This window comes from Phalacrocorax aristotelis, chromosome 4, assembly GCF_949628215.1.
Source record: "Phalacrocorax aristotelis chromosome 4, bGulAri2.1, whole genome shotgun sequence".
In the NCBI taxonomy this organism is placed as follows: Eukaryota; Metazoa; Chordata; class Aves; order Suliformes; family Phalacrocoracidae; genus Phalacrocorax; species Phalacrocorax aristotelis.
Genome location: NC_134279.1, coordinates 28,775,081 through 28,789,788, shown reverse-complemented (window position 1 = coordinate 28,789,788; position 14,708 = coordinate 28,775,081). Strand labels below are relative to the sequence as shown.

At 40.4% G+C, this 14,708-nt stretch overlaps 1 protein-coding gene across 1 annotated transcript in view; it reads right to left on the bottom strand.

Annotated features, from left to right (window-relative positions):
- The window catches only part of PPP3CA (protein phosphatase 3 catalytic subunit alpha), a 199,394-nt gene that overhangs the window by 112,431 nt on the left and 72,255 nt on the right, over positions 1 to 14,708 (bottom strand). The window contains exon 2 of the mRNA XM_075090752.1: positions 1,826 to 2,026. Within this exon, the coding sequence (XP_074946853.1) occupies positions 1,826 to 2,026 (201 nt within the window). The remainder of the gene's footprint in view (positions 1 to 1,825; positions 2,027 to 14,708) is intronic.

Sequence of the window (14,708 nt, the reverse complement as noted above, 5' to 3'; positions counted from 1 at the left end):
TTCATAACTCCAGCTTTCATGTTTGTTCATACAGAACATTAGCACTTCTCAGCTACCCCGCTAACAAGCATTAGGAGCCCAGCTTCCCTACGCTAGCTTAAAAGAGAGTAGCTACCAGCCACCCTGAAGAAGGCTGCAGTATCACAATCACTGTGTGTGAATAATTTCAAAAGCAGGAACAAAGCAAGATGTAGGCTCAATGGAGAAAAGAATCAAAGACTTAACTTATACCAGTGTTACACAATGGGATAACCTTCAGGAGATTAATCTCCAAAATATAATTCAGAACAATTCTGATACATTCAGAAGTATTTAAGAAATATTTTTTAAAAGAAAAATTAAAAATAGAGAACATCAGGTGTGGACTTACGGAAATCAGTCAGGACACAACACACCAGGCCCATCCTCCTACAGTCTCTCTCAATGGTTTAAAACAAAAAAAAAATCCCCATCACATCACCACAAAAACCCACATTCAAAAAAGAATCCAGAGAAAGGTAGAATTTCTGCATATTTGCCACTCAGTTATGGACAATGATATCACACCTCTACAACTTCTTCCATTTATCCTGAAGTGTCAAAGAAATGTCTGTAGAACTTTATTCTCAGCCTACTCAGGGGATCCTTTTATTCATCCTATCTCCTTTATTCATCCATGAGCTGCAACATGATTGACTTCTTTTCCATCAAAATTGTACGAAAGCATGACAAGCTAACTATTACATAAAAGATGATACACATTACCTCTCCAGGTCATGCTACAATCATCTATTTGAATGTCAATTTTAAAATTACAAGCTTTAATAACTCGTGCATCATTCTAGTCCAGACACTATGCTCTTCAATTTCAGAGAATGTTTCCTGAAAATGAAGGTTTTGCTGCTTCTGTGTAGTGTTTAGTGAGTGCTACCAGTACTGATGATAAAGACTGGCAACGCTCCTTCTGCAGCAAATGAACCTCTTGCTTTTACTTTTGTCAGGGCTCTCCAGAAACAAAAGCGACAAAAGACCTACCTTCTTAACCAAGTTTTATAGTTTGGTTTCATAGTTTAAACTGGCTGGAATTAGTTGTCTTTTGCCCCACAGCTAACTTTCTATGCCATAGATCAATTTCTTGCCAAAAGTGCATTCATATCCGATAACAACAACAACACAAGGGAGGAGGCACATTAGAGCAAGCAAATGCATTCATATGTTCAGAATGCAGTCGGAGGCAGGAGACAATTAGAGAAGGAAATTCAAAGTATAAGGCATTTCCTGAGGATTAATGAGTGGGTGGTAGTGTTTGATAGTTAAGGGCAGGATGGGTTCTGCAACCAGCACAATTCATTAATCCCCCAGGCAACACAAACTAGGATTCTGCTAATTTTTTTTCCTTTTTGCGGCACTCGTTATTTTCCTTAGCATTTAATTAAAATTTCCATTTAACTCTGACACCATTGTTCCTTCAGAGCTGAGCTGTCTGTATGTCTGAACAGTGCTACTATGGTAAATGACATCTGTAAAATTAGGGAATTAATACCTGGTGCAAAAGGTCAGATAACTTTTCAAGTTTAAGAAAGTTCTTCTAATCTCCTAAAGACTAAAAATGTTCTCTGCCTTAGAAACAGAAAGGGCTCAGCAGATATGATCCTTTCCTCCAATTTACAAGCAGCTTGATGGCCTCCATTATCCTAGCGGTAGCAAAGACAGAATTGAATATTGGAGAGAACAAATGGTTTTGCAGCTTCCTTTCAGCTCCTTAGGAAGCCACATATGCTAGTGCATTACTTAACATGTCCCAAACCAGCAACCATCCCCTCCATCACCATAACTCCATACTAACCTGTGACTGGTGCATCTATGTCCAGCAAATTTTTTTCCTGGCGGAGAATTGAAGCTCCCTCTGTTATTATTCTCAAAGCAACGCTCTCTTCCAGTCTCCCTTCTTTCATAAGGTGTGCCTTTAAGATATCCACACGGGGTTTTCCATCATTATCAAACACTTCCTTAGCTGTGAGCCGGTGACTTGGAGGAAATGGGACAGCTGAGTGGAAAAAAACAAAAATATCTGGTCACTTTTTTCAGTAAAGCCTCTATTACTGATAATGACACATTTCAGAAGATATATCTGCTGCCTAACAGTGTTAACATGAATTTTCTACTGCCTCTTATAATTTGTGGTTTAAATTGTACATAGATAATTAAAGGTACCATTAAAGTGCATGTATTCTTCAGGCTACATTATTCACACATGCAGGAACAACTAATTCATGACTATAAAAAACTAAGAGGAAGATTTAGGCCATATTTACAGGCAGACACATTCAAATAAGTCCCCAAAAAGGCATGGAAATACCAGGGAAAAAAGGGAATGGAGCTTAAACTGCTCTAGTGGCACTAGAGAACATTGATATAATGCTCCCTTCCATTAAGAGCATAAAATGCACAAACAAGTGCAATATTTAATTTCCTCGCATGGACATGCATAGATACACTCCAATTAAAATGCTGAAATCCAAGACAGACCTCTCTCTAACAGCTTGGAGTAGGGGGATGGAAGATGTCTTCCCCGTATAAGTAATAGTTAGCTACGCAAGATACATTAGAAACCCATCAAAGCATGCCTGAGTGCCAAACAGACCGCTTCAGCAAAGGCAGGGCAGAGGATTTATCAGACTGAAGTTGGAAATACATGAATAAATAGGCGGGTTGCCCTAGCAACATGGCTGCAACTAGGGAGCTGCACACTGCCATCAAGTAAGGTCTGAGGCATACAGCAAACTTCAGATGCTCCTGCTCTCGCTCTCCTGGAGCCAGCTGGAGCGAGAAGGCTCAGAGGTGATGCTGTCAGCTGCCAGGATGAGGCTGGAGCGTTATCCCAGCTTAACCCCCTTTCCATCGCAGTTCAATTGGAGCGGCATTAGGCACCACCTGCCTTGCCAGCCACAGGGTAATTATACTGATCCCTGCCACAGCTGCGGGAAGGTCAGGTTATTCAGGAGATCCTAAGCAGGGAGAGGAGGTGGCCTCAAGGCTGGTCTCAGCTGGCCGCATCCACAGGGCAATCCCATCCCTGCAAAAGGGCCTTGTCTCCTGCGGAGTGTCTTACTGGCAGCTCTGCCACATCATGAGACACGAAGCCCTAACACAGCGGGTCAATGTATCTGTTAGCTTCACTTTTCTTCTCATTTCACAATCAGTGTAGTTCAGAAACAGCCCACAAATCACACACGTCATTTAAAGCTCAAGCCAAGAACGCTTCGCTTACGCTACCAGAAGTAAGAGCAGATAAAGAATTTCACTTTGTGCAGTTATTTTCCACAGATATTTTAAAACACATCTTCAGAAAATCCTTTTTTCTTTATTTGGCTTTTCCCCCGCCCCTCCTTTTTGCTGCCCTAATTCCAGTAGTCCATTCACTGAAAGTGTCTAGTGTGGACTAACGAATGTGGGTTCTTGCAATACACTGAAGCCTGACTGCTTTCGAACATAAATGTGGGACAAAAGGGGGACAAGGTGAAAGTTTATGACATCCCTGACACCACTGGATTCTCCTGAAGCAATGACACCTACAACAAAGTTAAAATACAGCCCTCAGCTCTGCAAAGTCCTGCCACAGATCCGTGATTATCATCTCACTCAATCGACAAGAACTCCTAGACTGCTTTAAAATTAGTTTGTTTGGAATGGTACTTCTAGGATAAGAGGTAGCCTCTTAAAGACCAAAACCTCACCCTGCTTCTTGCAGCTACTGCAGTTAAGCCAATCCCATTACACTCATAAAAATGAGGTTATATGCTTTGTTAATCTCTCACATGTATCTGCAGCAGACCCTCAAAGGCAAGACGGCTATATACATGAGCTATAAACAATTCACGATGCAACACAGGAAAAGAATAATCACTGGAAGAAAAAGGAAGGTGAATGAGAACTCAGCAGTTCTTCAAGCCTCCACCCTCCTTCTGGGAAGAAAAAAAAAGCCAACAACCAAAAAAAAAAAAGGCAGCCCAACCACCCCAACCAAAACCAAAAACCCAGAAGGTTAGCTACTCCTAATGATCCTGCATTTCCTGTGTGGAGGAAGGAGGAGAAGGAAAAGTTGTGACTTATCTCCAATCAGTTCGGCTGGAAGAAGCCCATACCTTTAGCTTGCATTCCTTTGCAAGACAACCACCTCTATTCTTCCCCAAAGGTATCATGGTGTAAAAACCTATGCAGCATACTATTACTTTGAGGTAACTATCATATATGCATGTATGCTGAAAGGAGATTTTTACATTTATAAAGATAAGGCAAAACAGACAAGCAAGCAAGCAAAACCTATGAAATGTTACCTACTGATTGAGAGAAAAATATGGCATATACTGCAGCACTGTAAGAGCTCTGCAGGCAGATTTCTAACAAATATGTACCAGTAGCTAATTAAAGAAAAAAAGATACTGTTCCAATAACAGATGATTAATGATTAATTAGCAAAACCATGAGCGACTGAATAGAGCACAAATTGCATCTTCCATTATGAGAATATAAATTTTGTATGTACACATGCACAGAGCTTCCACAGAAGAACATAAGAAATGGTCATGTTCATGTGGAAGTCGGTTTAACATTTACTGGTATCACCCACAAATGCCTGGATCAACCAAAATCCTTTTATAAATATAACAAACATTTAGTTTCCATTGCTTTTTATATAGCAAAGTTACCATCTGAACACACAGGTATCCATCAGCTTCTCCATACCTGCTTTCTTTTCCCGCTTTTTTTAAAACCTATGCTATTAGCACTCGCAACAAATACCTCGCTCCCCCAGTGGCTTTGCTTTTATCAGAAATAAAACTGAGAGCAACTGTGCACACAGCATGCACAACAGAGAAAAGCATGGAGCTGGGGGAGGCACCAGGGAGAGAAGGAAGGAATGGCAGGCTGAACTGCCGGCACAGAGCTCCTTGCCACGGCACAAGCTCAGGGGACATTTTTGTAAAAAGAGGTGGGAATATGTATTAAGAAAAGGCCGTAAAAATGGGAGAGGTGATAAATTTTGTGCATACATACCACATGTATTTTTAGGAAGTTTAGTGACAAGTCCCACCACAAGACCACCACACAAGGAAGTCACGCACGCTTACCCACACTCTGTAAAACTTAAAAACCTGTACTCCACCCCCATTTACATTTTTTTTTTGTATTGGCATTAAAAAAAAAAAAACACAAACAAACCAGCTATTCACCATGTGAAATACTACCCTGGTGGTTTGGTAATAAAACACAGACCACAACAACAAGCAAAGAAATAAAGTTGTTAACCCTTTACCTCAGCCTGTCAGTAACATCCTCCTGAGATCTGAAAACACATGAAAATACTCCTCAACTACTTAATGTTTTGGGTTTGGTTGGGTTTTTGTGTTTGGTTTGGTTTGGTTTTGTTCCACACACTGCCCCCCTTGTGCTATCAGGTCTCTTGAGCATGTTCCAGCAAATTGAGAAAGACCAAGCTGCTATTTTACTGCTCTTGCAGGTTCCTGCAAAACCCTTCTTACAGATAACACAACCACTGAAAAGGTCAGAAACATCGTTACTGTTCTCTCAAATATCAAGCAGCCTCTCTAGAACAAATAAATAAACCATAAAGAGCTGTGCTTAGAGTGGACCATGTGTGCACACGTAAATAAAATACAAGCACACAGCAAAGCAAGCATTATTCTGTTTATATATTATTCATTTGAAAATGAAGCTGTACACTAAATTAACACCCTCAGAGAAGGCTGCCCATAAGAAAAACTATCATTCATCAATATTCAAGTTCCTTGCAAATTATCTCTCTCTGTAATGCTTGTCCCGTAATTTCATATAAGTTACCCTGTACGTAGCTATGTTTACACAACATATCTTGATGAAAAATAAATGCTTTTCTCTTTATTTGTAGGGAAAACACACCAATAACTATCATCATCTCAATAAACCAATGCATTGATTTGTCTGATGGCAATTTGCAACTCTGCATTTTGAGAAACGTTTGCACTATAGCAGTGCCTAGAGCTCGAGGTATCAATCAGGTCGACACTTTACATGTGCAAAATAAGTCAGGTCACTGCAGCTTTATTCTTTTACGTCTACTTATTCAGAGTCTTCAGACTCAGGATACATAATATTTTTCCCCCATCTCAAACTCCAACAGAACCGTATTTTCAAAAGCCAGGAACATTTTTAATAGCCAACTAACACTTTTTGCAGGCTGACTTTGAAAAATCTACCCCCATTTTACAATGCCGTTCAACACTTGGCATATTCTTGGGCATTCCTGCTGAACAATAACGTCATCTATACTGGAGTACTTACTATTTAATCAGAGTTCTTTGTTTCTGTACCATGCCGCATCTGACCAAAGCTATGGTCCAGTATATAAAGAAGCAGCCAAAGATCAACTTTTTGATCTAAGAGCAATAGTTTAGCACTACATGATTCTGAGCACGTTCCTGTACAGTTGCCTACAAATTTCTGGCTTACCATGAACCAAAAGGGAAAGAATGATGAATTTATGGGTTTTTTTTTTCCAAGAACACTACTTACTTCAGGTGACAGACAGGAACAAGAGGATGAGTCACTGCCATCCACAGCTGCGATAGAGAACAGAGCAAAACTTCCCAGGCAGCACAGAGCTCACCAAAGCAATGGAAAGGGAAAGGGAAAGGGCTGCCATAAATGCTCAGCCACACAGGACATCAAGTTCTCAAGTGAAAAACATCCCCCTTCACAGACTTCCTCAGGGAGCACGTGGACGATGCTTTCATCTTATACACAAGTTATCTGGTTACAGATTCACCATTCAAACACATTGGATTACTGGGATCTTTTTAACCTACACCTTTTTCCTTAGCAGGTATTTTTGGAAGTAGTATACAGAAGAGTGAGTTATTTAGAAGACAAAGTTTTCTTATATATAAAAAATTGTACTATAGCATTCAGAATGTGTGCAGTTTCTTACTAGTTTTTTGTCCACTTGCTTTTTAGATAGGAAAATGTGTCTCTACCTGGTTAAAAAAAAAATCCAACTATTTATATGACAGTGTTAAGACTCAAAGCAAATTTTTTCTAAGGGGAGCTCATATTTTATTTTCTAACAAAAACTATCAGGTTTCATTTTACATTATCTCCTTTCATTAAGAGTAGGCACACTCAATGTAAAGCCCGCCTGGTAGCTCTTCCTGATTTGAAAACTTCACTGAAATTACCACCCTCTTTCTAAATGATCAAACTTCCACATGCCCTTTTAAGACATTATGTATTTGAGGATTTTTTTTAAAACTAAATCTGCTCACTGGGTTTTCACTAAACAATTTGACAAAGGTCAGTAATTGCTGATATGCTTAAAAGTGTTGGAAATTAAAATATGAAAAAGAAATCTACAGTATAAAACACCAAGTAACTAGGAGGATTCCTATAGAAATTTAGCATTCATTTTTCCCCATGGCCCATGCAGTGTAATCAGAAGGGCTCAACACAGCTGTATTTGTTTAAAGATGTGATTAAATCAACATCACTCAGGAGCAAGGTAGGTTGCCTCACAGAAAGCTGAGTTACACTAGGCAAGCTAGTCAATACTGCATAAACAGCCCATCAAAAACACGGTGCCATTGCATTGTCACCTTAGAGTAACAGCATCTATAAACCAAATTGGCGACAGACAAGAGGGTCATTCCACAATGCCTGCATACACCAAATTCAGGGAGAAAAAGAGAGTTCCTTTGACAGGTATCTCAGCCGCCAGCATGGAAAACAGGCCACTTCAGAAGAGGCAGTAACACCTGCAACCCAGGAAGACTCATTATCAATAGACTTGGCAGTCAGTTGTGGTAAAAATGGTCAGTATTTACCCAAGGTCACTGAATCCTCTTCATGTAATATGTCGGGGGGAGCATTTTTCTCAAAGAACAGTTGAGGGCAATAAAACCCAGCACAAAAGAGCTGCTTAATTTCTATTCAAGTCATTAACAATTCCAGTCCTTGATGTCATCACCAGAAGGTACTGCAGGTTGGCAAGGAAACTACTTCACAGAAGACTGAGATGAGCTCGCTAGCATCATTTCTTGATGTATGAAGGCTCAAAATAAAAATATAAAAGAGAAAATAACAAAGACACTTCATCAAATATCCCAGCTCTGATGAATATTTTTAGTATCTTCTGACATTTCAATCATAACTGAAGAACACAACAGCAAAGATGGAATTGCCTCAGAGAAGCTCGCCTAAATTTGGACAGAGGCTATGCTAGGAAGGTGTTTGTAAAAAGAAGGGCTACGTCTGTCATGTAGTGTCCCCAACATATTACCAAGTTGTTTCCAGATGCTAAGGCACTTGATGTGGCTGTCTGTTCAGTACGCTTCACCCCTTCACTCCTAAAGTGAAATGCCCCACCTGAAGCTGAAAAGAAATATGGAGGAAAATAACAGACTAGAAAATAATAGATTATTTCAGTTGGAAGGGGCCTACAACAATCATCTAGTCCAACTGCCTGACCGATTCAGGAGTGACCAAAAGTTAAACCATGATGTTAAGCGCATTGTCCAAATGCCTCAAACACTGAGAGGCTTGGGGCATCAACGACCCCTCTAGGAAGACTGTTCCAGTGTCTGACCACTCTCTCGGTAAAGAAATACTTCCTAATGTCCAGTCTAAGCCTCCCCTGGCTCAGCTTTGAACCATTCCCATGCATCCTGTCACCGGGTACCAGGAGGAAGAGCTCAGCACCTCCCTCTCTGCTTCCCCTCCTCAGGAAGCTGTAGAGAGCAATGAGGTCGCCCCTCAGTCTCCTTTTTCTCCAAACCAGACAAGCCCAAAGTCCTTAGCCACTCCTCATAGGACATGCCTTCCAGCCTTGTCACCAGCTTTGCTGTCTTCCTCTTGACACATTCAAGGACATTCACATCCTTTCTAAATTGTGGGGCCCAGAACTGCACACAGCTCTCAAGGTGAGGCCACACCGACGCTGAATACAGTGGGACAATCACCTCTTTTGACTGGCAGGTTCTGCTGTGTTTGATGTACCCCAGGATGCGGTTTGCCCCCCTGGCTGTCAGGGCACGCTGCTGGCTCATGTTGAGCCTGCTGTCAGCCAGCACCCCCAGGTCCCTTTCTGCAGGGCTGCCCTCCAGCTACTCATCTCCCAGTTTATACCTGTGCCGGCATTACTCCATCCTAGGTGCAGAATCCAGCATTTGGTCTTGTTAAATTTCATCCCGTTAACCATAGCCCAATGCTCCTGTCTAGATCCCTCTGCAAGGCCTCCTGTCCCAAGAGAGTCAACAGCACCTCCCAGTTTGGTATCATCAGTCAACTTGCTAATGGTGCATCGAACTCCTGCATCCAGATTGTTAATAAATATATTGAACAGAACTGGCCCTAGAATTGAACCCTGAGGAACACCACTGATGGCCAGTCACCAGCCAGATGTAGCTCCATTCACTGCAACCTTTTGAGCTCTGCCCTTCAGCCAGTTCTTCACCCAGTGCACTATAAATCTGTTCATCCCACAGTTGGACAACTTGTCCAGAAGGATGCTGTGAGGGACACAGACAACCCATTCAAGCACGCTGCAAGCAGTCCTCATGTAGCATAACTCTGATACCTATGGGAAGAAAACTCTTTGACACAAAATGCTTTCACAGGGTTTGAGCCTCGAACTTGCAAAGGAACAATCAAGTCTCACCCCTCTGCAGCACCCTGCTACTTCACAGAAGGCTGAACCCAACTGGCTCTGAAGCAGGGACTGCACGTTGTACCAGCAGCTATTTCACTACCTCTCAACAATGCAGATACATTTTTGACCGGATAATCTTGTCTCAACTGCCTCTGCAATTTCAATGGGCACACAGGGACCTTTTTGCAAACAGATGAGTGGCACACTACAGAGGAAGGACACAGGAAGTCACCATTAACTTGGAACCACAGAAAGAGGCTGAAATCCCGTAATTTCTGACAAATTACCCGGCTGAGGTAAGAGTATTTCAGTGTCCTCAAATCTGAATTCCTGACGGTGTCCTTCCAACAAAGTTACCCGTTCTCAGAGGATTAAAAGGTCACAGTACTACCCCTTTCCACCACTTCAGGAATTGGTGTAGTCTTTTCATTACATTACTGGCCTTCTCCAGAATATACAGTACCTAACAGTAAGAAAAGTATATAGCAACACTTCTCTTCAACTCTTTAAAAAAAAACATAACTGATCTCCTCGTAAACTCAGGTCAAATTCTACTTGACAAGAACAACCATTAGCAACTATGCCTCATTTAGTAACCACACACACACAAACACAAATCCATTAAAAAAAACCCAAAACACCCACCAATATAGGATTTGATGTTCTTTATATTCACCACAGGAAACCTTAAAAACCCTAAAGAAGAATTCACACAAAGGAGTTGTTCAAAGGGTTAGAGTAGTGACACATTATCCTTACTCTGGGCTCAGATGAAGAGTAATAAAACACACAAAGGCCTGGATAAACGCACAAGATTCCCTTGGCAGTTTGATTTTCATCTGGTGAATTGATTGACATGTACCCATCCCAACCACTCTGAACACTTCTATAAGAAATTAAAGCACTGAAATCAGTAACACACACAAATTTGGATTACCATAAGCAGCCAAATCTAACTCTAATCTTCAATCTTTATCAAACAATCAGCAATAAAGATTTTTTTAATTTCTAAAAAGAATTTTATAAAAAAAGATGGCATCAAAACTTTTACAGAACAAATTTAGAGGGAACAGACGCATCAGAAAGCATACCCTGAGAACCTCGGAAGAGGTACAGGTTGGAAAGGGGAAGGGAAGGAGGTAGGCTTTAAAAGAGTTGCCTCAAAGAAAAGTCACAAAATTCAAAGAAACGGGTCTATCTGAAATATCAAATTGTAGAGTATGTGGTTATTTACTAAGAGCATTCCCAGAGTATCTTTTAGCCAATGACTAGAATAAGCAAACAAGTCCTACCAGTCTTACAGAGCGCAAAGCAACATGCATCCCTATGAAATATTACAAAAACATACCCTTTCCCTGTGTTCGAGATCATACACAATTATCTTTGACATTTATTATCCCCTCCTGTCCACAGTTTATGGATAAAAAAACAGCTACAAAATAAAATAGAGAGGAAAAATTCAGTTTAACAGGAAAACATTCCCAGTTAGGACCAACACATAGAGTTAAAACTGGAAAATGTGATCGTAGCTTCCTGGCCTCCTCAGCAAAGTTTGTTTTTCTACTTTGCGTGTTACACCCAAGTTTTTCCATAGGCCTCCAACGGCATACTGTTGAGTTTTGTTTTTATTAGCTTTTGGAACAGAGAACAATAATTATCCAGAGTTTAAATTCCATTATAAGAACAATTCATTTGGAGAAAACAAAGTCAGGGGAAAAAAAACCCTTGTAACAATGGAAAATACCAAAGGTCTTCCAAGACTTAGATAAGGAATCAGGCACGCTCCTCCAGCCCCCAAAATACTTGAGTGATGGATAATTTCTTTTTGACAGTAAGACGTCACTATTGTCCCGAATTGGAAGTAATTGGGAAGTGATCACATGTGAAATTATTGCAATCTATTGGGGGGAAAAAAAAAATCAGTTCTAGGACCTGAATAACCTTTGGGTGTCAATACAGATTTATGGCACCATTTTCTTCTGAATTTCTGGTTCAACCTACTTCAGTCAGCTGAAACCACCAAACGTCAGTCTCTTACCTGGCAACGTAACTACAAGGAGCACTGCAGACCACTCCTCACCTAGAAACCAAAGTCTTATTTAAGACCCTCTCACACCTTTTGAGCATAAGAGGGTACCATTACCAAGTTTGGTCAGAAGTCAGCTTAGCTTTGAGGTCTACCTTAGAGTCTCCAGTGACACGTGAAAGAGCAGAAAAATCAAACATCCTTTCCTTTCCAAAGCTGCTCCATCAGGACAAGGTTTAAATACAATTAAGACTTCACTTCCAAAAATTGACCACTGTGCACAGTGGTCAATTAGTCACGTAACTTTGTTAAAACCAGCCCTAGAAGGAGAGATGAGGAAGTGCAGGTAAAGTCACCTTTATTTGCAGCTGTTCTGTTTTCTAACACTGCTGAAATGTTACACTACAGAAGCTGCTCTGCTTAAATATCAGCCTGCAGAAGGTACTTCCTGGAACAAGAAGCTCCAGCTCACGTCTTGCTGCTACAAGAAAGTCAAGAAGCTATTCACTGGGCAGAGAAAATGGAAATTTCTGCTAGCGTTACAAAGTAATCCTTTAAAGAAAAAAATCTTACATTTCAAATTTAGGACATTTTGGCATCTAGCAATCGATACCATGTCCAAAGAGCCTGCAGCCTACGGGGCAAAGACAAGGGGATAGGGACACTAACACAGCTCAGTACTTTACGGCTTGCACCTTCCAGGCTCTAAGCTCCTAATGCTGACCAAAGGACTTGCAAGTAGCATCTTTGAATCCTGTAAGTTTTAGTTTATTTAATTTTTATTTTTTCTTTAAAAAAGTAAACCTTGGGGAAAACAAAAAACCTGAACACCTTACCTAAGCCAATAAATATCAGGATGTGAAGGATATTTAAAACATTAATGCCTGAACTATTCCAAGTGAACCTAATCAAAAAATCATGCTGATCTTTAAATGTTAACTTGGTTTATTATTTTGCTGGTCATAAGATACGCAGTAAGTAGCAGATCTACGCCAGCACTACATAAATCAATCAGACAAGGCCAAAGCTATATAAATTAAAGAGTAAAGCCTTACAAATATAAATATGTGTATGGACTAAGTACAGCAGAAGCCAGATTATCCTTAAAAAGTAGCTGGAAACAGCAGTTGATGGGGTTTTTTTGTGTTTGGGGGATTGTTTTTTTGTTGTTGTTGTTTGGGGTTTTTTTTTCACTCCCAAACAGCTTTGCTTGTTTTTAGTAGCATTTTCACCTTTGAGAGAAGTTTTCAATCAGCATACTTCTGCACAAGTGAATCTATACTGATTCATGCTGCTTGATGCTGTATTAGGAACTGGCCAAGCTCTACACATATTAGTGTGGAAAAACATAATTTCAGAATTACACTAAAATTTAATTCTGCTTGTTCAGCCATAGTTGACAAACAGGAAACACGGGATAGGCATAAAAAAATGCACCTGATTTTATAAGAAAACTAGTTTGTGCCAGGTTACACCTACTACTGATCCAATAACAGCCCTTTCTTGTCTAGAGTTCAGGTCATATACCTGGAAAAAGAGCAACATAAATAGGTACTAGTCTTTCTTTTGTCCTGTGCAGTTCGACAGCTAGAAACCAGGAGTCTTCACAGCATGGTCTGGCTTGGTCTAGATTAGGATTTAGGGACGTACACATCACGTTACACACAGTCATGTTACAAAAAAAAACCGGAACACCACAGTCTTTTTTAAATGCCCAAAGACAGTTCAAAACACTGGCTTCCTCTGGAACTGAACTTTAATCAACTCAGCACATGCTAAGCACAATTTCTATCATCTTGCCTGATATCAGAGATACTGCTTGCCAGTTCAAACTAGAACATTCAATAGGGAAATTCAGCCCTTCGTTTTCAGAAAGGGCGTCGTGAGCAGAAAGCAAAGGGTACCTAAGCCCTCCACAGGCCCTGTAAGTGATGGTGCCTTTTGCTCCCAATGACAAAAATTGAAACTCTTCCAGTACGCTGTATGAACCGATTCCCAACAACGACTTGTTCTTTCAACATGCTCAAAGAACTAATTTTCTTGTGATGTTATTACAGTTTGCATAGATCGATGCTAAAGATTACAGACCACATTCACCACTGCGCTATGCCGCTGTAATGCCATTAAACAAATGTTCTTTATAATCCAGCATTAACAGATCATGCTGCAAGCTTTGAAATAGGGTTCAGCCTGCTCTCAATGTCCAAACAGAACTTATCAAACCAAACCCAGTGACGCTGGCATTCATCTGAAGTAACGTGGCTGTGAATCAGCCTTGACATTTTTGTTTGGTTTTCATGGCTTGCCTTTACCGGCACTTAACACCACAGAGCATCCACATGGAAATTCTGCCTTGGACTCATCTCCAAAGCATATTCATTTCCATCAAGTAAGCTGGACTGCTGTATTTTAAAAATAACACATGCAGGATTGTGTAAAAAAAAAAACTGAAAAATTTAAAAGGCAAATTTTTGTTGATTGGACCACTATGTACTTTAATAGGCTTTTTTTAACTATAGCTCTGGATTTTATCTGGGTATATGTGGCAGCAGTAGCATTTCAAAGACTCAGTATAAGCTTCTAGTCCTGTATTTAAAAGGTTATTTAATCCAAATCCTCCCTTTATTTATTAAAGATGCTTTTATAATTTTTGTAGACCACATCTTCCCTCAAATCTCAATTGCTGCATAATAAACATGTTGGATAAAAATACATTTGTCTAAACTTACCATTTTGCTGATACTCTCTGAAACATCCTGTTCTTTAGAAGAACATTGGAGTTTTAAAAAGCTGCTTTACGAAGCTATAAGATAATCAGAGACCTGTGCTTTATTCCCAGGTCTGTTGTGTGCAAGCAATTTAATCTTCACTGGCCAATGGTTACACCCACAGAGAGACCTCAGCACTGAGGAAACTCAGTCCTGTCATCCACCAGCACGTGTTGGGCATGGTGGCTCTTTGAAGGATACCTGTGTGGAGACAAGCACAGCACAACAAAACTTC